This window comes from Enhydra lutris, unplaced genomic scaffold (genome assembly GCF_002288905.1).
Source record: "Enhydra lutris kenyoni isolate GAN:26980312 unplaced genomic scaffold, ASM228890v2 scaffoldscaffold50, whole genome shotgun sequence".
NCBI classification, from domain to species: Eukaryota; Metazoa; Chordata; class Mammalia; order Carnivora; family Mustelidae; genus Enhydra; species Enhydra lutris.
The window spans coordinates 5,464,343-5,484,908 of record NW_019154134.1 but is presented as its reverse complement, the minus strand read 5'-3'; the positions used below and the strand labels follow the sequence as shown (position 1 = coordinate 5,484,908).

Sequence of the window (20,566 nt, the reverse complement as noted above, 5' to 3'; positions counted from 1 at the left end):
GCCACGGCCATATTCAGGATTCACCTGTTTTTACACGCATTTTATGTGCGTGTGTATCATTCTAAGCAATTTCATCCCACACATACCCATATAACCACTATTGCCATCAAAATACAGAATTGTTCCATCATTACAGAAGAACTCTCTCACGCTACCCCTTTATTGTCACACCTACTCCACCCCTGTCCCCTGGCAACCACTAACCTGTTTTCCATCTCTATAGTTTTGTCATTCTATGGATGTTGTGTAAATGGAATCACATAGCGTATCACTTTGTGAAATGATCGTTGTTCATGAAGCCTCATGCCTTAAGATCACGCTTATTTTTTGTCTATCCATGATTTGACCCTTTTTTTTTTTTTTTTAAAGATTTTATTTATTTATTTGACAGACAGAGATCACAAGCAGGCAGAGAGGCAGGCAGAGAGAGAGGAGGAAGCAGGCTCCTTGCTGAGCAGAGAGCCCGGTGCGGGGCTCGATCCCAGGACCCTGAGATCATGACCTGAGCCGAAGGCAGCAGCTTAACCCACTGAGCCACCCAGGCGCCCCGATTTGACCCTTTTTATTTCTAAGTAGGGTTGCAGTGCATGGGCATACCAGACTTTATTTACCCATTCATCTATTAAAAGACATTGGTTTTTTTTCCACTTTCTGGCTCTTACCGATAGAACTGCTATAAACATTTTGTGTACAAGTTTTTGAGGGAACACAAAGTTTCATTTCTTTGGGGTAAGTGCCCCAAAATGCAGTCGCTAAGTTGAATACTTAATGCATGTTTAGTCTTGTAGGAAACTGCCACATTATTTTTTGGAGGGGCTGTTGCTTTTTGCTTTCCAACCATATACAAAGGATTGTGTACTTTTGGCTTTTAGTATTTTATCCTCTAAGAAAGTTATTTTATCCTCTAAGAAAGTATTTTATCCTCTAAGAAAGCTATGAAAATTCAGATGTTAAAAAATAAAGGATTTTCCTGGTGACAGAAAATTGTTCTATTCTTACATTGTGGTAATGGTTGTACAACTCTGTGAATACACTAAAAAAAACCCATTGACTTGGACACCTTAAATGGTGAATTTTATGATATGTAAGTTATATGAATAAATATGTAGGAAGAAAAAGGATGTTCCAAGAAAGTATCTACTTGTATTATAAAAAAAAATCTTATTCTGTCACCCAATTTCTGATGTTTATTAAGAATTTACTATGCGGCAGGTATTACATGTCGTGTTCGGTACACATGGAACCATGCCCTGTTTACTAAGTAGGATGTCATTTAACCGTTTTGAACTTCCACATCCTCCTCTGTAAATGGAAAAAGGAAAATTACCTCCCTTTGTGAGGATTAAATGGCATAATGCATATAAAAGCATTTAGAGTGCTGCCTGCCCAGTATCATTTTCCTTGTTATTAAATTCGTGAGAGGACATTTTCCTCTTAGCAGTTCATAACTGCCTGGTAATAGTATTATGAGAAAGTGAGCCATGCATATTAATAAAAGATGACAGACTCTGCCCTTGTGTATAGGGGGGCACAGGGGAAGCAGCTGACATTTACTGATCGCCTACTATGCACCAGACACCGTAGTTACTAGCCACCATTTTGCACATTTCTTCCAAACATTGCTCCACAACAGAGAGTAGCAGTATCCCCGTACGGTAGAAGAGCAAGCAGACACAAAAGATTAAGAGCATTTCCCAGTTTCATAAAGCAAGAATTTGAGGGATCCAGGATAGAAACCAATGTCTGGGTCCCAAGTTCGCACTTTTCCACTTCCACGCGTAAACTGATGTCTATGAGACTGTTTTTCAAACACCACAAGTAACTTCTGGTGTTTACATACTTGCTGCTTTTCACTTTATTTTCTCTCTACTTGGAAATGGAGACTTAGCATTTCCATGGTGGTGGTATTAAAAATTATTTTGGGGGTGCCTGGGTGGCTCAGTTGGTTAAGCAACTGCCTTCGGCTCAGGTCACGATCCCGGAGTCCCAGGATCGAGTCCCGCATCGGCCTCCCAGTTCCATGGGGAGTCTCCTTCTCCCTCTGACCTTCTCACCTCTCATGCTCCCACTGTCTCTCTCTCAAATAAATAAATAAAATCTTTAAAAAAAATATTTTTAATGGATTTTTTAAAAGAAACGTGGACATCTTTCAGATAGTTCAGAAAGAACACCACGGTTTTATCGAACCTGAATGTCCACCCGCTTAGAGCTTGAATGAGAATTGAACTGTAAAAGGCAAAATTGTCCTGGCAAAGTCCATGGCCACAAGTGCTCAGGAAGATACGAAGAGATGTGTTCTAGAAGTTAGAAGGCCAAGTTCCCGTGCTCCCCCCACGCCTTGTGAACCTCAATTAAAAAACAAAGCAAGGAGTCACTGGGTGGCTCAGTTGGTTAAGTGTCTGCCTCGTGATTTCGGCTCAGGTCGTGAGATCAAGCTCCACCTTGGTCTCCTCGCTCAGCTGGGAATCTGCTTGAGATTCTCTCCTTCTCTCTCTGCCTTTCCCCGACTTGCATCTTCTCTCCTTCTCTCTAAAATAAATAATCTTAAAAGAACGAACAAACAAAAAACACACAAAAAACCAAACCAAACCAAAAACTAAATAAATGCTCAGAAGACAAGAAAATCATTTGCAATAGTAAGTCATCAAAGCCATTTCTCAAGTTTATTCACCCATGGCTTAGTCTTTGTGTTCTTTTTCTTCAGACTCCTTTGTCATTAGCAACTGCCAAGTGTTGTAATGGAAGCAAAGACGGGACTCTAATGTCAGCCAATTTATTGAGAAAAACAACAAAGAGAAGTTGTTTCCTTTGTAGAGAGCCTCAAAGATTATGCATTCCCATTCCTCAGGTTTATGGAGGAACTTGGCTGCAGGTTACCACTGGAAAGAAACACAAGGATTTGGAATTCCACTCGGAAAACTTAGGTCTTCTTCTGGATCAACCCAGAGCGAGAATCCCAGTGAGCATTCTCATATTGATTCTAGACAGGAGATCTTTGGCTAGGAACCCCCTAATTTATTCTCTGGGTTTTAATAAAGCTTCATGTGTTGGCATGTTATAACTTACTTTATCTTTATTTTATTATGGGCAGGAGAAAAAAGGTCTGGTTCCCATATGATTAACAAAACAAAGCAAAACAAAACAAGGCTTGGGTTGGGTTAAGAGGTTCTCAGAAGTGACCTCGAAAATGGCTGAAAACCCCACCAAGAATGAAAAATGGTGTGCAGCAAGTTCTGAGAGGTTGCTGCAGAGTTCATGGTCAGGTGCATTTCATTTTGCATTGTTATGGATGGTTTGGAAGGAGCTTGTAAACCTACTCTGGTAATTAGATCTGCAGATGAGGGTAAATATGGTGGTGTCACAGACACTAGTGAGGAAGAGACATAGCACAGAGCAACCTAGAGAGTAGAAAGATGGACAGGAAATGAACAAATTAGATCAGCCTGGAAAAGTAGAAATGTGCATCTGGAGAAATACATAATTTGAAAAACAGAGAGGTACTTAAAGCAAGGTCAGACTTGGAAAGCAACAATGGTAAATAGGGCTTTGAGTGGATATCAGTCCCGGATACGTGTGTAACATGATGGAAACATAATACTGAGGCTTGGTGTTCATATAACCTTTGGAGTGCATTTTTTTTTTTCAAACAGGGGCATTTCCGTGATCTCATTTGATGTTCAGCCCAAAGAGACTGGAAGCAAATAACTTATTCTCTATTAAAGAGATGGAGGGATGGTAAATTGTGTGAGGTCAAACAATTTTTTAATAAAGTAGACATGACTAAAACTTGAGTCTTTTGACTCCTTACTTTTTTTCTCTTTTTGCAACAATACTTCATCATTATGCTTTGGCTCTCAGAATAGTAATTGTTTGTGGCTCAGCATTTACCTCTCTGTTTCTAATACTTCGCATCATTTTATTTCATTGGAGACTCAGCTTAGTGGTACTGAAGCTTTGACCAGGGCACGCGCCCCGCCCACCCTACCCCAATATAACTAGGATGAATTGAGGCAGTGTGTGACAGATGGCAGATCTCTGAATGACGGGTCAGAGCCCTACACTGATGGTGTCATTAGGGGGTGGGTGGGCTTAGGGTTTGCAAACCATATGCCTTCTCTAGTCTCATGTGTTTCAGCGGTAGGACTGAGTTGATAGCTATGGTCTCATGGAGTGATCTCTTTGAAGATCTAAAAGAAGAACAAAGCTAGTGCAAATAAACAGCCAGAGATGGAGACCAAGAAGCTTGAGAAAGAGCTAGAAAGGGTGGGGGGATACGGGTACATGTAAACATCTGGACTGAGAACACTTAATTAGCATATGGCAAGCAGGCGGACTTAAGTTTTCAAGGATCACCTTTATAAAATTTATCACTCTCTCAGTGTGATTAGAATGAAAAAGACGAAGCAGCCAAACGTTCAGAGAAAACATGTAAATAGAATGGGGGTGCAGGCCTGTGAGGCATCAAAAGGTAAAAGACTGTGGATCATAGATCCTGATTCCAGCCTGTCTGGAAACCTCCACTTGGATCCTTCCAATCCAGTCCCCGTCCCTCCTTTTTTTTTTAATTGTTTTACTGCAATTGTTATCTTTAACTTTTTAACAAGGTGTTTTTACTAGGTGTTAACCTAAATGATACCCCGTTAACAGGCACATGAGTCTATCCAAAACATTCTGCCACCCCCACCAACCCAATATCCTTCAAGATTCTTCTCTCAAGTAGGGTTTGCATTTGGTTTGAATTTATGCGTGCATATGTGTATGTGTGTGTGTGTGCATGCAGAGGTGTATGCATATCTGTAGCACGGATTTATCCAAGGTCATCCTTTCTTTGAAGAAAAGATTTATTTATTTATTTTAAGGGGAGAGAGAGAGAAAGCAAGAACAAGCAGGAGGAGCAGAGGGAGAGGGAGAGAGACTCTTAAGCAGACTGTGCTGAGCTGAGTCTGACCTGGGGCTTGATCTCAAGACCCTGAACCAAAACCAAGAGTCAGACACTTAATAACTGCGCCATCCAGGCACCCCCATCCAAGGCAGTCTTTGAACCCACATCTCATGAGTGCTTTCATCTGTATGCAGGGCACTGTGTGGACACTGGGGATACAATGCTGACTAAACAGAGCCCCACTCCTGTGCAAGAAGCCTGGGGAGGATGGCCAATTAAACAGATAATCATAGCATACTCTGTAAGCCCAGTACTGGAGGTTGGCAGAAGTTCCTGAAAAGATGTCAGGAAAAGCTTTCTAGAAGAGATAAAGCCTGAGCTGATTCTTAAGGATTGTTGGGCGCTTCCCAGTTTAAGAAAGGGGATGGAGCCTGGGTGCCTCAGTTGGTTGGGGGCCCGACTCTTGATTTTGGCTGAGGTCATGATCTCGGAGTCCAGGTGGAGCCCCTTGTTGGCCTCTGCTCTCAACGTGGAATCTGGTTGTCCCTCTCCCTCTGCTCCTCCCCTGCTCTTGTCCCTGCCCCCCACCCAGGTGCCCTGTAGTATGGGCATTTTTAATAGTATTTTTCCAGTCTATGAACATGGAATATCTTTCCATTTGTTTGCGTCAGTTTCTTTCATCAGTTTTACGGTTTTCAGAGTACAGGTCTTTCATCTCCTTGGTTAAGTTTATTCCTAGGTATTTTCTTCTTTTCAGTGCAATTGCAAATGAGATTGTTGTCTTAATTTCTCTTTCTGCTACTTTGTCATTTGTGTATAGAACACAACTGATTTTGTATTCTTCAACTTTACTGAATTCATCTATTACTTCTTCTTCTTCTTCTTTTTTTTTTTTTTAAAGATTTTATTTATTTATTTGACAGACAGAGATCACAGGTAGGCAGAGAGGCAGGCAGAAAAAGGGGGGTGGAAGCAGGTTCCCTGCTGAGCAGAGAGCCTGATGTGGGGCTCGATCCCAGGATCCTGAGATCATGATCTGAGCCAAAGGCAGAGGCTTAACCCACTGAGCCACCCAGGCACCCCTCATCTATTACTTCTAATAGTGTTTTAGTGGAGTCGTTAGCATTTTCTCTGTGTAGTATCATGTCATCTACCAGTGGTGACGGTTTAACTTCTTCCTTACAAGTCTGGTTGCCTTTTATTTCTTTTTTGATTGCTGTGGCTAGGACTTTCAATACTATATTGAATAAAAGTAGTGAGAGTGGACATCCATCTCTTGTTTCTGATCTTGGAGGCAAAGTTCTTAGTTATTCACTGTTGAGTATGATAGCTCTGGGTTTTTCATATTTTGAGCTTTGTTCCCTCTAAACCCACTTTGTTGAGAGAAATTTACCGTGTACAGAGGTTGAATTTTGTTAAATGCTTTTTCTGCATCTATTGAGATGACCATAGGATTTTTATCTTTTGTTTTGTTAGCGTGGTGGATCAGATTGATTGATTTTCAAATATTCAATATATTTCCAAGAGTCTTTACCGTTTTTTATATTAGTTAATGAAAAGTCAATTAGCAAGATTACAGTAAATTTGTCATCACAGTGTTAATGAGTCAAATCAGACCTCTGTGACAAAAACAGTTACTACCTTTAACTGAATAGAAACTTTTATAAGAAATTTTGTGATAAAGTAGTTTTCTGGGAGAACCTTTCACAGTCCCAAGATTTTAAATGAGGAGACCTTGGATCCTATTAAAACAAACTTGCAACATGACAAAAACTTAGGAGACTTAAAGAGAAATACAATGTTATGGTGACAAAATAGATAATAAATATAAATTCTTAAATTTACTTTAAATTCTATAGTAAATTCACCTTAAATTATATGGTAAATATATAAAAGTTCAGTAACTTTTCCCCATAGAACTAACTCTACAAGTGATTTCTGGGGTCCCTCCTTGGAAACTAGATAGCACCTTTTTTTAACTTTAATTTTAATTAAGGCTGAACAGGAGATATGTGGGCTTTTATGATTGTTTTCCACATTGGCATTAGCGTTAAACCCTCATTACAACAGAACCATTGTTCTACTAACATCTGCTTATACATTACTTCCATTTGTGCTGTAGAGAATCCATAGGAAATGTATAAACTGGGTAAATGTCGATAACAAAATGTGTTCATCTCTGTTAGCAGTGTGTTGGGATTTTTAAAATGGAGGCCATCGTAAATTATTTGTGGATGTGAAGTAATGAAAACAGGACTTGGTTACTTGTTAAAATATGCACTAGTTAATTGTGTATACCTTTTTGGGAGATCTCAGTGTACTGTGGTATAAGTCCAGAAAGTCTTCATAAAATTTGGTACATGATTTCAGCAGGGGGAGCAAGATTAGGAACTGCCCATGGGCTGGGTTGGGCAAGAATTCTCCATTTTCCATCCATTCACTGTTACACAAACTTCCAACCTATTCTTTTAATCATTCCATGTCATAATGATATAAACCAGCAATTCCTTTTAAATGAACTGCTCATCTTTCTTTCTTTCTTTCTTTAAAAGATTCTATTTGTTTATTTGACAGAGAGAGACACAAGAGGGAGGGAGGGAGGGGACGCAAGCAGGGGGAGTAGGAGAGAGGTAAGCAGGCTTCCTGCCATGCAGGGAGCCCGATGCGGGGCTCCATCCCAGGCCCAGGATAATGACTTGAGCCGAAGGTAGACGCCCAACGACTGAGCCACCCAGGTGCTCCTCACTCATCTTTCTATTTCATAAGACCTGTTCTCTCATGTTTCTTTTCTTTTCTTTTTTTTTTAAAATATTTTATTTATTTATTTGACAGAGATCACAAGTAGGCAGAGAGGCAGGCAGAGAGAGAGGGGGAAGCAGGCTCCCTGCTGAGCAGTGATCCTGATGTGGGGCTCGATCCCAGTACCCTGAGGTCATGACCTGAGCCAAAGGCAGAGGCTTAACCCACTGAGCCTCCCAGGTGCCCCTTCTCTCATGTTTCTGTTAGCATATTTCCTCCATTATTCTACTGACCCATTTTATAGATGAAGCAAGTAAAGCTCAGAAAGTTTTCACGCTGTTAATTCTACAGTCAACCAATCTGAAATGAATTTGGAAAATTGAACAGCATTTCTCTATTTCAGTCTTGCTGCTGTATTCACGTCTTCAGTGAAAAATGGACTACAGGGACCTTCAAAACTGACCAAGCACTCTGATTGGGCTCAGGTCACCATTGATCCTGGGTGTCCTGAGGTCAGAAATCCAGGGTTTCACTTGGGATTAGAGCACAGAAGTGCCCAGTCCAACAAAGAAGTGCACATTTATTGACATACCAGGGATAAGCAAGAGGAGGCTCTTTTTCATTCAGCGCCTCCTTCGGAAATTTGCCCATAGATACCTGTGACTAGACCCTCAGGCACATGTTTCTGCCATTTCTCCTTCTCTGCAAAGGTGCGGAGCCAGAGGCTGATGAGGCCCCACAGCCCTGGAACATTTGCTGTGACCGACTATAGGAAACCAGAGGGGGGAAAAAAAAACCCAAAAGACATGCAGCCAAAGTCCCTTCCTGGAGAGATTGGGGAAACCTGGAAAATATAAGCTGGAGTGGCCACCTTGCATTTGAGGGCTGGCTTGCTATTGTGAGCCTCCATCCAAGAGCGAGTCTCACATCGGTCATCTGGGAGGGAGCTTCTGTGCTCTACAGGGTAGGAGGGTGGGGCAGGTTCTGAATCTAGTCCCCTGTGTTTCCTTTCAGTCCGAGGGTGAAACTGACTGCACTTAGCCACAGAGTCCCACAGCTCCGGTCAGGTTCTCACACAGGCTTTTAACACACGGTCTGTAGTTCCGGGATTCAATCTTGTGGTTTAGGGCGCGCTGGGGGAGGAGTGGGGGTGGCCTGGGGAAGGAGGTAGTTCCCTGGAGAGAACTCACTGCTCTCTCAATTCTGAACAGGCACCAAAGATTGCTTTGGGAAAAAATAGCCCTCATCTTTGAGACACAGAGGCCCCTACTCTTTAATGCCTAAATAAGTCAAGAATCTCCAAATGATCTGATGTCAGAAATTCACATGACTATACACCAAGCAGGTGGCATAAATAAATGTCAGCCAGCTCTTCTTCAAGAGAAAGGAAGCAGCAGATATAGCTAATGGGAGAGTACGTGTTTTATCCAAAAAGCAGCTCGTTTTTTACTCTAGCCGATGGGCACCAATGTGCATCTGGGAGCCCAGAATGACCAGGTTTTCCAATTTTTTAAAAAAAGATTTATTTACTTATTTGAGAGAGAGAACATGAGAGTGAGAGGAGGGCAGAGGGAGAGGGAGAATATCTTCAAGCCGACTCCCACTGAGTACGGAGCCCACCGTGGGGCTCAGTCCCAGACCCTGACTTGACTTGAGCTGAAACCAAGAGTCAGAGGCTCAAGTGACTGAGCCACCCAGGTGCCCCCTAAGTTTTCCAATTTTTAAAGATATCTAAGTTTGAGTGTGACATCTGTACCTTTTTTTTTTTTTTTTTTAAAGATTTTATTGTAGGGCTTGATCCCAGGACCCTGGGATCATGACCTGAGCCGAAGGCAGAGGCTTTAACCCACTGAGCCACCCAAGCGCCCCACATCTGTACCTTTTTTAAAATATTGGCTAAGTAAAACAATATTATCCCACATATACATTCATTTAATACACAGCCTGACTTTGCACATTAGGTTTTCTGGGACACGGGTTCTGGAAGAGTAACATGCAGGGATTTATTAGGGATCCACATCTGCACATGGGAAGGGAGGGGGAATTGTTGGGCAGAGGGGGAAGTTGAGCTGTGACGTGGTCTAAAAGGCTTTAACTGACCTGACAGGCTTAGGAGTTGTTACCCTTTTGTGGTGAGGAGGCTAGGCCCTTACGCGCTCACACTAACCACTTACTGGATCAGGCTGCCCTTGGGGTGGGGCTTGGGTTACCTGAGACAACGGCAGTTTCCAGAAAGGACTGTTCGCGCTGAAGATTGAGAGCACCTGGAGGACAGGGTCCTCCTTCAATCCTGAAGGGGGCAGTGGATGGGGAGGGGGGTGTCTGGGTAGACCTTCAGAGTGTCTACTACAGACACCTCGTTACACTGCTCACATTGACTTTTTTGTGTAAGGCCTGGGATCCCCAACTCTAGAATCTGGGTGTGCCTCTTTTTTTCCGGGGGGGGTGTCTTTTTCCCACAGCTGGCCTTAGAGCCTCAATAATACTCATTATGGTCTTCTACTAGTCATTCTAGATTCTCCTCATTCTTAGCTAACGTCTTCACTGGTCCTGGTGGTTTACTTGGCATTGGGACATGGACACAGATCACCATGCCCTTGTCAGGTTATGGCTGAGGTACTTGTCTATTTACTATCAAGACTGGGCAAGGTAGTTCCTAAAAGAACCCATGTGCATTGCAAGGGTGTCATACATACTCCTCCCTGCCTCCATTGTGTAACAGCATGGACCCTACCTCCTCTGGATAATCTGATAATCCTATGAGGTTGCTGATTGTCTTCCTTGCCTATTTAGTCCCTAGGCCTAGGGAGACCTGAGTGCCCTATAGCAGCAGTAATTCAGAGTTCACTAGGACTCTTGCTCTGCCCCCTGGTGGAAAATGTTTCCCCTTTGGTGAAAAGATACGAAATAACCCAGAGTTGCAGGGATGTGAAACAGGCATTTCCCATGTGGGTCCCTGGGAGTGATGATCAGAGGGGTCACTCTTGCTTCTTCCCCTTGGTTCTTGGACTCATGTATTCTTCTTTTTGGGACATTACGTACTTGATAAAGGGCACCGATTTAAAATGACAGTGCATCCTGGAGAATGGTGCCTTATCCTTGCAAGGAATCATCCCAGAATTCGTGCTTCTGTAGATTGTGCATTCACTAGATCATTCCTCCACATTTAGGATGGCAGCTTCTAGGTAGGGAGTATTTGATAGAACTACTGGATCTTGCAGTCATACGACCTTTCATACATCTAACTTGCTATTAAATAGACCCTTTAGTCTGATGTGATGTTATGGAACCCATGCCAATGCCTCAAAGACTCCTTAGTGTTGAACTGAGGCTCCGGCAGCAGCAAAGGCATATCCATACCCAGAGTATGTGTTCATCTCTTTTCTTTTTTTCCCCCCTAAGATTTATTTATTTATTTTGAGGGGTGCCCCCCCCCAAAGTTCATGTGTCCTTCAGGTACCCTCTAGAGCTCATGCGTCTTACCAAAGCCTCAACACACTTGTCACTTCTTCTTCATCTCATCAGTTTTGCATGATGTCATCCAAAGAGTGTACCAATAGGATGTTCTTTAAGACCTTTTCAGACTGCGTTATAACGGAGGGAAGGGCAATTATAGCCCTGCTCAAGACTCTTCCTGTGTGCTGTCATCTATTTCAACTGCATGCAAGCTGGTTTGCTTTGCTTTGCTGGCAGGGATGGAAAAGAACTTCTTGGGTAGTTCAGTGGCTGTGTACCATGTACTTGAGGCCATGACAGTATGCTCTAGGAGGGTGTCAGAACACTCTCAATTTCGGCTCTTAATTGATTGCGTTATGCATTAGGATTTGTCTGGCTTTTGTAGTATCCAGAGAAATGACTTAAATAACTATGTAATGGGGATTACCACCCCCATAGCATTTTGGTTTTTAAGGTCATTCTCTCAGGTTGCAAAAAATTTTTGATTTGCTATCTTGATTTAACATCTTGGGGTAAAGGTGGAGAACAGTTTTAGAGCCTTCTTCTTGATCTTTCAACTTGATTGCTCTTGCACCACAGGCTAGGAAACCAGTGTGGAGGTATGCTAATTGCCATATTTGTCCATTCCAATTAATCAGTTGAGGTTTGTGAAAATGACCAGTAGGTTGATCTGTAAAGCTGGTGGACCAAAGGTAAGCCAGAACTGGACCAGGAGTCCATTTATTACTTGGCCTCAAGTCTCTGGGTATCAGTGTCAATGGGGAACTTATATCCGTCCACCCTCCTGATGTTTAGGTAGCCGTCTTTCTCAGTTTACAGTGGCATTAGTAGTTGGCCCTTGGATCCCTTGGGGAAGGACTAGAAGAATCATACTAGACATGATGTTCTAAGATCTTTCCTCATAATGACCTGGCTTCTCCTTCAGTTAATGTTTTGCAAGCCTCAAAACTAGGTCAAATCTAGAAATTGGGCACAGGATTATAACTTAAAAAAGAAAAAAATTTATTTATTTATTTGAGGGAGAGTGTGTGTGCAAGCCTAGAGGGAGGGGGCAGACGGAGAGGGAGAGAGCAAATCCTCAGCAGACTCCCCGCCGAGCAGAAGCACAAAGCATGACTCGGGGCTCAAACCCAGGACCCTGAGATCACAACCTGAGTTGCAAACAGGAGTCAGCCACTTAATTGATTGAGCCACTGAGGCGCCCCATGGGATTATGACGTTTTAGCGGAGTACTACCTTCGACTTGATCATCAGTCCTTCATTCATTTTGATTACTACCTGTTTTAGTTTCCTGCTGCTGTTTTAGCAAATGTAATCTCACCTGTGGTTCTAATACGTGTTGGGCCAGAGACAGAAATGAACACATAGTAATTTTTCCCTCCCTCCCAACCTTACTCCATAACCCTAGCCCGTGTGGCTCTGTCTGTGGCTTTGAAATGAACTACCATCAAATCTTAGGAAGCCCAGAGGTCTCCAGAACCATCCTCTACTGAAGAAGTGAATGAGAAACTCTATCCAGGGAGAAGTAGGTTTGCATACCTTGCTCAGGCTGGTATAAGTATGATTTTGGAATAAGCCCATGGGGATATTTTGTGTGTGTCTATAATATTTTTATTTTTAACTTTTTGGCTTATGTGTGTCAAAGGTAGAATTGTTTTGTTATTTCTGTGTATTTAACGTGTAAAATCCAATAATGGCAAATGAATCACCACCTTGATTTTCATTCTGTGATACTGGAAGTATATGACTAAGATTTCCCCTGTTTGAACTATGGGTAAAATATATGGACCCAAGTGACTTAATGGACAGTTCTATGATTAAATGTGTATTTGCTAACATTAGAATAGCCTATGTGTTTCACGAAGGCTTGGTGTATGGTTTTTGCCCTTCTGAACTCATTCTGCACTTGTTTTGGGACTATTTTTTTCCTCTATTCTTCAAATTGAGATTGAGGAAAATGTTTCCCCATGTTAATATAGCAAAATGTAAATTCCGTTTAAAAAAGTAGAAAATATTTTCAGTGATCAAAACTATGGAAATGGCTAATCACTTATTTTAGATATATTGGATATTAAAAGGAAAGCAGATAATATTCTTGATTTCCCCCCCTACTCAATTTAATTTTTTTAATTTTTATTTTTTAAGATTTTAGTTATTTATCTGATGAGAGAGAGCACAAGTAGGCAGAGCAGTAGGCAGAGGGAGAGAGAGAGGCAGGCTCCCCACTGAGCAGAGAGCCCAATGTGGGGCTCAATCCCAGGACCCTGGATCACGACCTGAGCCGAAGGCAAATGCTTAACCGACAGAGCCACCTAGGTGTCCCTATTCAATTTATTTTGTACTGCATTAATTCTACTCTATTTCAAGCATTGTGAAAGAGCAGGACACTGAAAAGATGAATAAGACATAGTCCCTGATGTAAACGAGTTTAAAAAATCCAAACAGTAAAAGTAGTGGCAGGGATGGTTGCCATCTAATGAACTTGCTTTAGGCTAAGAGTTTTACATGAATTATCTTATTTATTCTTCAGTATGTTCACTATCCTTTATCTTCCTATCCACTTATGCCCTTTCTTGTTTAAGGAGCCAAGATCCCATGTTCCATCTTCACTTCCCTGTGGAGGAGCCATCTTGCTCCATGCTATGGGCAAGCCCCCCATTGAAACACTAGATGTCACCTGTGTTGCCCATTCACAGATGTTAGGGCTCTTGTCCCCACCATTACAGAGTTAGCCGTGTAGGCCTACAACCATGGTCTTATTTCTCACATGAGATTCCACTCTCTCTGCCTGTTACTGCTCCATTTCCTTGTCCCCATTTACAATAAAATCCCTTGAAAGATGTGTCTATCTCAGATGTCTCCAATTTCCAATTTGATTGTCTCTTGGAAACACTCCAATCAATTTTCACCCCCATGACTTCATTAGGACGGTGCTATGCACACACACACAGTAGGTACTCAGGAAATATGACTTGAATAATTTAATATATGCCCCCCTAAAAAACCACTGTGAGGTAGTGGTTCAGATACTCATTTTACAGGTGCTCAGGTGAAGGTCCTTAGCACTAATTAATTCTCATTTCTCATCTTCCTTCAACTTTCAGCAGCATTTAACAAAGTGAGTACATTCTTCTCTTTGAACTAATTTAGTTTTTTGACCTTCAGAACACCATGCTCCCATGGTGTACCTTCTGTCTCACTGATCACCGTCTCCACTCCTTTTCCTGGTTGCTCATTTCCCCTCAGGATGCTTACTTACCTCAAAGCTGTCTGCCCTGTACCTCCACTCACTTGCTTGCTCATCTCCTCCAGCATTGTTAAGTAATACCTAGAGGCTGACAACTCCCAAATTTGTGTGTCTAGCCAGATCATCCCTTAGATTTCCAATCTTGAATATCCACCTGCTTGTGCAACGTTTTGCTTCTATGTATATATATATTTTTACTTTTATTTAAAAAAATTTTTTAAAACATTTTATTTATTTATTTGACAGAGAGAGTGATCACAAGTAGGCAGAGAGGCAGGCAGAGAGAGAGGGAAGCAGGCTCCCCGCTGAGCAGAGAGCCCGATGCGGGCCTCAATCCCAGGACCCTGAGATCATGACTTGAGCCAAAGGCAGAGGCTTTAATCCATTGAGCCACCCAGGCGCCCCTCGATATATATTTTTTAAGACTTTATTTCTGATTTTTTTGAGAGAGAGAGAGAGAGAGAGTTCGAGCATGAGAGGGTAGGAGGGGCATCAGAAGAGGGAGAAGCAGATTCCCCACTCAGCAGAGAGCCTGATATGGCCTCCATCCCAGGACTCTGAGATCATGACCCCAGCCAGAGGCAGACGCTTAAGTGACTGAGCCACCCAGGTGCCCCTTAACTTCAGTATTCAATAGGAATGTCCACAGATGTATTCCTGATCTTCCCCTTCAATCCCATTCCTCTGACATTTTTCCCTGTCACATTGAGGTACACCTTCATCCTTTGAGTTGCTTAGGTCAACAAATTTAGTGTAATTTGCAGTTCCTTTTTTTCTCACACCCTGGTCAAGTCCATCAGCAAATTCTGTTGGCTTTACCTTGAGATATATCTAGTATGTGACCATTTCTCCCGCTGCTACTGTTACCATTTGGTCCAGGCTACCATCACCAAGCTATCATCATCTCACCCGACCTTCTGTGGTCTCTGTATGTAAAATTCCAGCCCAAACTCAAGACAACAGAATGACTTTCACCTTCCCACTTCTGGTTTATTTATCCTCAGTGTACTTCCCACCATTTTAAACATTATGTATTCTCATTTTTAACCCGTTTCTTGTCTCTTTCCTAAAATTTTTAGTAAGCTTCAAGAGGGCATGGATTTTTGCCTGCTTTATTCAAATATTTGAACTCCTAATGTCCAGGTGCCCACAGTATGTACTCAATAAATAAAAGTAAATAAATAAGTAAATATGGACCAAGGTCCCTCTATTTCCAAATCCAGATCCTTAAATAACATACCATTCTTGGTCCCTACTTTCCCTCAAAACCCAGTATCAATCATTTTTTAATTCTTTAACGCAAGGCTGCCAGTGTTCTCATACACTTTGATGGCAGCTCCTTTCAAAGTCATAGCTCTCTAATCAGTGCTCAGGTACCAAATCTATTCTACTGAGTTGTTCTTTGGCCCATATGTTGCCTTAGAATTTTGTGACTCTATCATATTAGCAAAGGGATTTCCTTACCTGCCTAAATTCACCTGCTGTGAAATCTGAAATCAGGAAATGCTAAGAAGCCTTAAAGAAGCAAAAATAGATATTCTTTTTATTTATTTATTTTTAATTTTTTTAAAGGGTTTTTTAAAAAAAAAGATTTTATTTACTTATTTGACAGAGATCACAAGTAGGCAGAGAGGCAGGCAGAGAGAGAGAGAGGGGGAAGCAGGCTCCCCACTGAGCAGAGAGCCCAATGTGGCGCTTGTTCCCCGGACCCTGAGATCGTGACCTGAGCCACTGAGCCCAGACAGCCCTAGATATTAAAAAAAAAAGATTTTATTTTTTTATTTGAGAGAGAGAGAGAGAGTTCACAAGCAGGGGTAGGGACAGAGGAAGAGGGAGAAGAAGACTCCCGGCTGAGCAGGGAGCCTGATGTGGGTTCTTGATCCCAGGACTCTGGGCTCACACCCTGAACTGAAAGCAGAGGCTTACCCAACTGAGAGATCCAGGGGCCCCAAATATAGATATTCTAAAATCTAGATTCTATCACATACTCTTTAGTTGTAGGAACATGCTTATGCCATGTACTTACTTTTTCTTCAGACACAATTTAAAAAATTCGGATAGTCACTCACCTCATAATTATTGAGGAATTTCAATGGGCAGAGCCCTCTTTCCTACACTAAGGATACAGCTATAAATAAAACCATCACATTCCCTGCCCTCAAGAAGCTTACATTCCAATGATAGGGAGAAAGATAATACTCAATGATAGTTGACTATACATATGGTGAAAAGTACCATGAAGATAAAGCAGGCATGGAAAGGCACCAAGTACCTTATTTTTGAATAAGGGTATAAGGTAAACTTCATGGGATCTGGGCATTGTTATTGTTCTTCACCTCTTATAACACTAGCACCTGCAAACTAATAGTGTGTAGTAAGCACAAGATAAATATTGTGTGAATATTGTGAGAATGAATGAATGAATGATGGAGAGACCCAGTGAGGTGGTTACTGCAACGGTCCACGTTGAGACGTGATGGCGTCAGGCACAGGAATAGGCTTTTGCAGATTAAGAGGTCATATTGTTGAGTACAACTTTGTAACTAGTTTGATGTCCTTTATTGAAGGGTAAACAATTGAGGGAGTTTAGTACTTCACAAGCAGTGGAGTATACTTTCTGAGAGATTTGGGGCAAGAGAGAGTTTTACAGAGTTAGAAGAAGCAACAGGGAAATAGGGCATGGTTGGTGAGGGATTTCCTTATAATACTAGCAGGTCCTATTTTTTAGGGTAAAATGAGCTAGCTAAGCTAAGTTGGAAGATTGTGATTCACATCTGTTGGATTTCTGGTAAGTGGAGGCTGACTTGGGTTTAGATTTTTGACATGGTCCCAGTGACTGGAGCCACCTCTGTTTTGTGGGTTTCAATATATGAATTAACTTCATCAATCTGGATATAGTTAAGAAACAGAACCAATAACATTTCCTGAAAGATTGGATATGGAGTGCAAATTGGATGGAGTGAAAGAGAGGAGTCATGGTCAAGGTTGATGCCACGCCTTTGGCCAGAGCAACTAGAATAAAGTAGCTTTGATTGAGGTGTGGAAGTATACCAATGTGGTAGGTTTGGTGGCCAAAATTAAGTTTCTTTGGGACCATAAATTAAATCTCCCTATGTCTCCTTTCCCTCTCTCATAGTTTCCTGAGATACCTAAAGCCAAGCACTGCTGTGTATCCACGGAAAACCATTCAGAGTCATTCTACTGTGGAAAACATCCGTGCTGGTTTCACTTCTCACTCTCTTGGCCAGACACAGAGGCATCCCGTGTTGATGGCTGCCTTTCTTTTTCAAAGAAAGGCCCAGCCAAAGAAGGCTTTTTCCTTCAAACTCATCTTGGACACTTTCTTTTTATTTAAGAAAGAAAAAGATGATTGAGGGGACAAAAGAGGGGAAAAATAGTGTTTGTCGTACATTTCTAATTGTGGCAACAGCTTGAACCGATTAGCTGGTTATTATGCATTCCTGTGCATGGCTTGACACTGGAGTCCAATCTGGAGAAACTCATCATGAGTCCTATTCTCCATGGCCTCTAGCATGCAAACCTGACCTCAAAGAATTTAACCCCAAGTCTTCTAATTTGAAACAACACACACACACACACACACACACACACAGACGCGCGCGCGCGCGCACACGTGATAAAAACCATGGTAGAAATCTATTTAGTAGAGAGTATTCTGGATTATAATGACAGGAACAGAGGACCTAAATAGGATGCAAGAAAGGGAAAGAAACCCATAGTATTAAAAGAGAAAAAAAAAGGCAGTGGTATTTTTTTAGGATTGTAAATATCCCTACATATATTTTGCTTTTCTTAAGAACTTGCAAGATCCCTTCCAGCAAGTTCGGGACGCATCTTTGGGAAAGATACAGAGAGAGCTCTGCGGGGTTTCATAGTATGTAGTCAATTCTCTTTTTACCCTGTTCTAAATATAATCCTGCTCATTTGCATGCCAATCCCCAGAATGCTTTGTAATTTCACAACTCTTGGCTAGTGGTCTCAGCATAAGAACAAAGCAAAATGTTTTGGGCGTGACTCTGGCCCTAAGCCCTGCTCAGGCTTTGCAAAAGAGTACAGGGAGGTGACTTGGCCTGAGATTCATCCTTCTAGCCAGAGTATCACAGAAATAATCTGGAGGTCGCTGTGGACTTTTCCTGGGAAGACTGCTTTCAGTCTACTTACCCATGAATAACCAGAAGCTTGGATTAACTCACTTGAGAGGAAGGAGTGTTTCAGGGAGCTTAGCCTCCTTTCCAGTATGTGCCCAGGGTGGTTCATTTTCGGGTTTTGGAAAGCCCAAGCTGGAGTATTCTGTTCCTATTCTGGTGGATGCTTTATATAGTTCCTCTACTGCAGAAAAGGCCTTCAATTTAATGCAAAGATGGCTAGAACTGTGGTCAGTGGCCTGCCCTACAGAAATGTGAATTTAAGATTCTTAACACAGACCTAGTTGTGCATAGTGACACCTACAGAATACTTAGTAGGCCGTTAGCAATGACAACTGGGGAGTGGGAATGGTGTGAGACTCATCTTCGAAAAGGGCTTTTACAATTTTTGCAAAGTGAGCCATTTTTGTTATTTAGATGGTATGTTTGGAATCATTTTCAAGGAGACCTGAGGGATCTCCTGCACCAGAACCACCAGGTAACCCTCACATGCAAAAGCCCCTCCAAATAGGTCTTCCTTGGCCATTTCATTTTAGCGAGTAGCCAAAGGACAGTATATTCCAGTACTAAAAGGCCATGTGTTTGCTCCCAATGACACACTGACTTTGGACTCTCTGCTCTGTCTAAAGTAAACTCGGGATTTTCAGCAGTGCCCACGGTTCACTGCCCAGGGGAAGCAACAGTAGTGCTCCTCGCACATCCATGGCTGCACACCAGCGGTGTGCCGGGGCTTTTCAACCACAGGTGTTTTCTACTCTTGACTCACAGAGCAGCATTAATGTACGCTCACTGATTCTGAGCGCCAGGCAGCGGAGTCCCTCTACAACGTATTATTTCGAGACTGTTTTTAAGATACAGAGAACAGTTGCCGGTAACTGACACGGAGTCCCTCTCAGGCCGGTGAGAGCAAGCAAGGCCGGTGTCTTTCACATTTTCCGACACGCAGTGCCAGGATCTCAGGACAGCCGCGGGCCGGCCGGCCGGGCGGCACCCAGGGCCAGCAGGTCTAGCTTTTTCTTGCGGCCTCCGCGGCGGGTTTACACCCGCAGCGGCCGGCGGAGGCGGCGTGCCGCCCCGCGCTGTAACAAAGAGGGCGCTGCCGTCCGCAGCCCGCGTGGAGGCGGAGGGGAGCGGGCTCCGGGAGGACAGTCGGGAGCCTTCCCCGGTCCGAAATGCGGGTCGGGAGGGTGGGAAACCCGAGCCGGGGCTGGCCGCGGGCGTGGGCGCATCCCGGGGCTCGGCCTGCGAGGCCAGGGGCGCGACGCTCGCGCTCCTCCTCCTCCACCCGGGACTGCAGCATCCCCGCCCCGAAAAGTCCCTCGCGCCCCCTGGTGGCTGTGGGCCGGCTGGCTCCACCGCACTCGTAAGTCACAAAAAAAGGAAGAAGAAAAAGTGGGTGAGGCAGATGCAAAGAGGAAAATCAATAGGGATAAGAGAGAAGAGGGAGGAGTCGCGGAGCAGCCATTCTGGTCTTACGGGGTCCCAGCTGGCACGGCAAAAGAAAAAAAAAAAAAAAAGGGCCGGGGGGGAACCGGGGGGGGGGGGGGGTGTGTGGGGCGGGGGGGTCGGGGTTGAAAGGGGGGACCGGGGAGATTTACTATTGTCTCTGGCAGCCGCCGCGGGAGCCCGGGAGGGGGGCGGAGGCGAGAGGAGGCGGCGGCTGCGGCCAGCGCACCACTCGCTCCACCTGATCTCCGGCGCTGCGCGCTGAGGAAGGCGCGGGCAGGCAGGAGCAGGAGCAGGAGCAGAAGAAGGAGGGAGGGAGGCAGCTGCTGCAGCCACCGCCGCCACCATGTCCTACCAAGGCAAGAAGAACATCCCGCGGATCACGGTGAGTGGGGCGCCGGGCGCCGCCGCCTGCGTCTCTCGCTCCCTCGCTCCTAGCTGCGCCGCGGGCGGGGCGCCTTGGATCCCGCCGGCTTCCCTGGTCCGGTCCCCGGGAAGGGACGGGGACCCCGGGTCCCGTGGGGGTGGAGAGCGGCGGTCAGTCCAGCCGGCGCGCCGGGCGCCACCCAGACGGAGCGACCCTGGCGTTTGGGGAAAACAAAACAAAGAGGAAACCCCAAGAGTGGCGCG

The 20,566-nt window shown here is 43.7% G+C and overlaps 1 protein-coding gene across 2 annotated transcripts in view; it reads left to right on the top strand.

Annotated features, from left to right (window-relative positions):
• Positions 1 to 20,566, top strand: part of LOC111156927 (dihydropyrimidinase like 3) — a 112,006-nt gene that overhangs the window by 30,811 nt on the left and 60,629 nt on the right. The window contains exon 1 of one of the 2 annotated variants that reach the window (XM_022518074.1): positions 20,104 to 20,321. The exons of the other annotated variant lie outside the window; for it this stretch is intronic. Coding sequence (XP_022373782.1) covers positions 20,283 to 20,321 — 39 coding nt within the window. The 5' untranslated portion in view covers positions 20,104 to 20,282. Of the gene's footprint in view, positions 1 to 20,103; positions 20,322 to 20,566 lie in introns of those variants that run through there. 2 annotated transcript variants of the gene reach the window in all.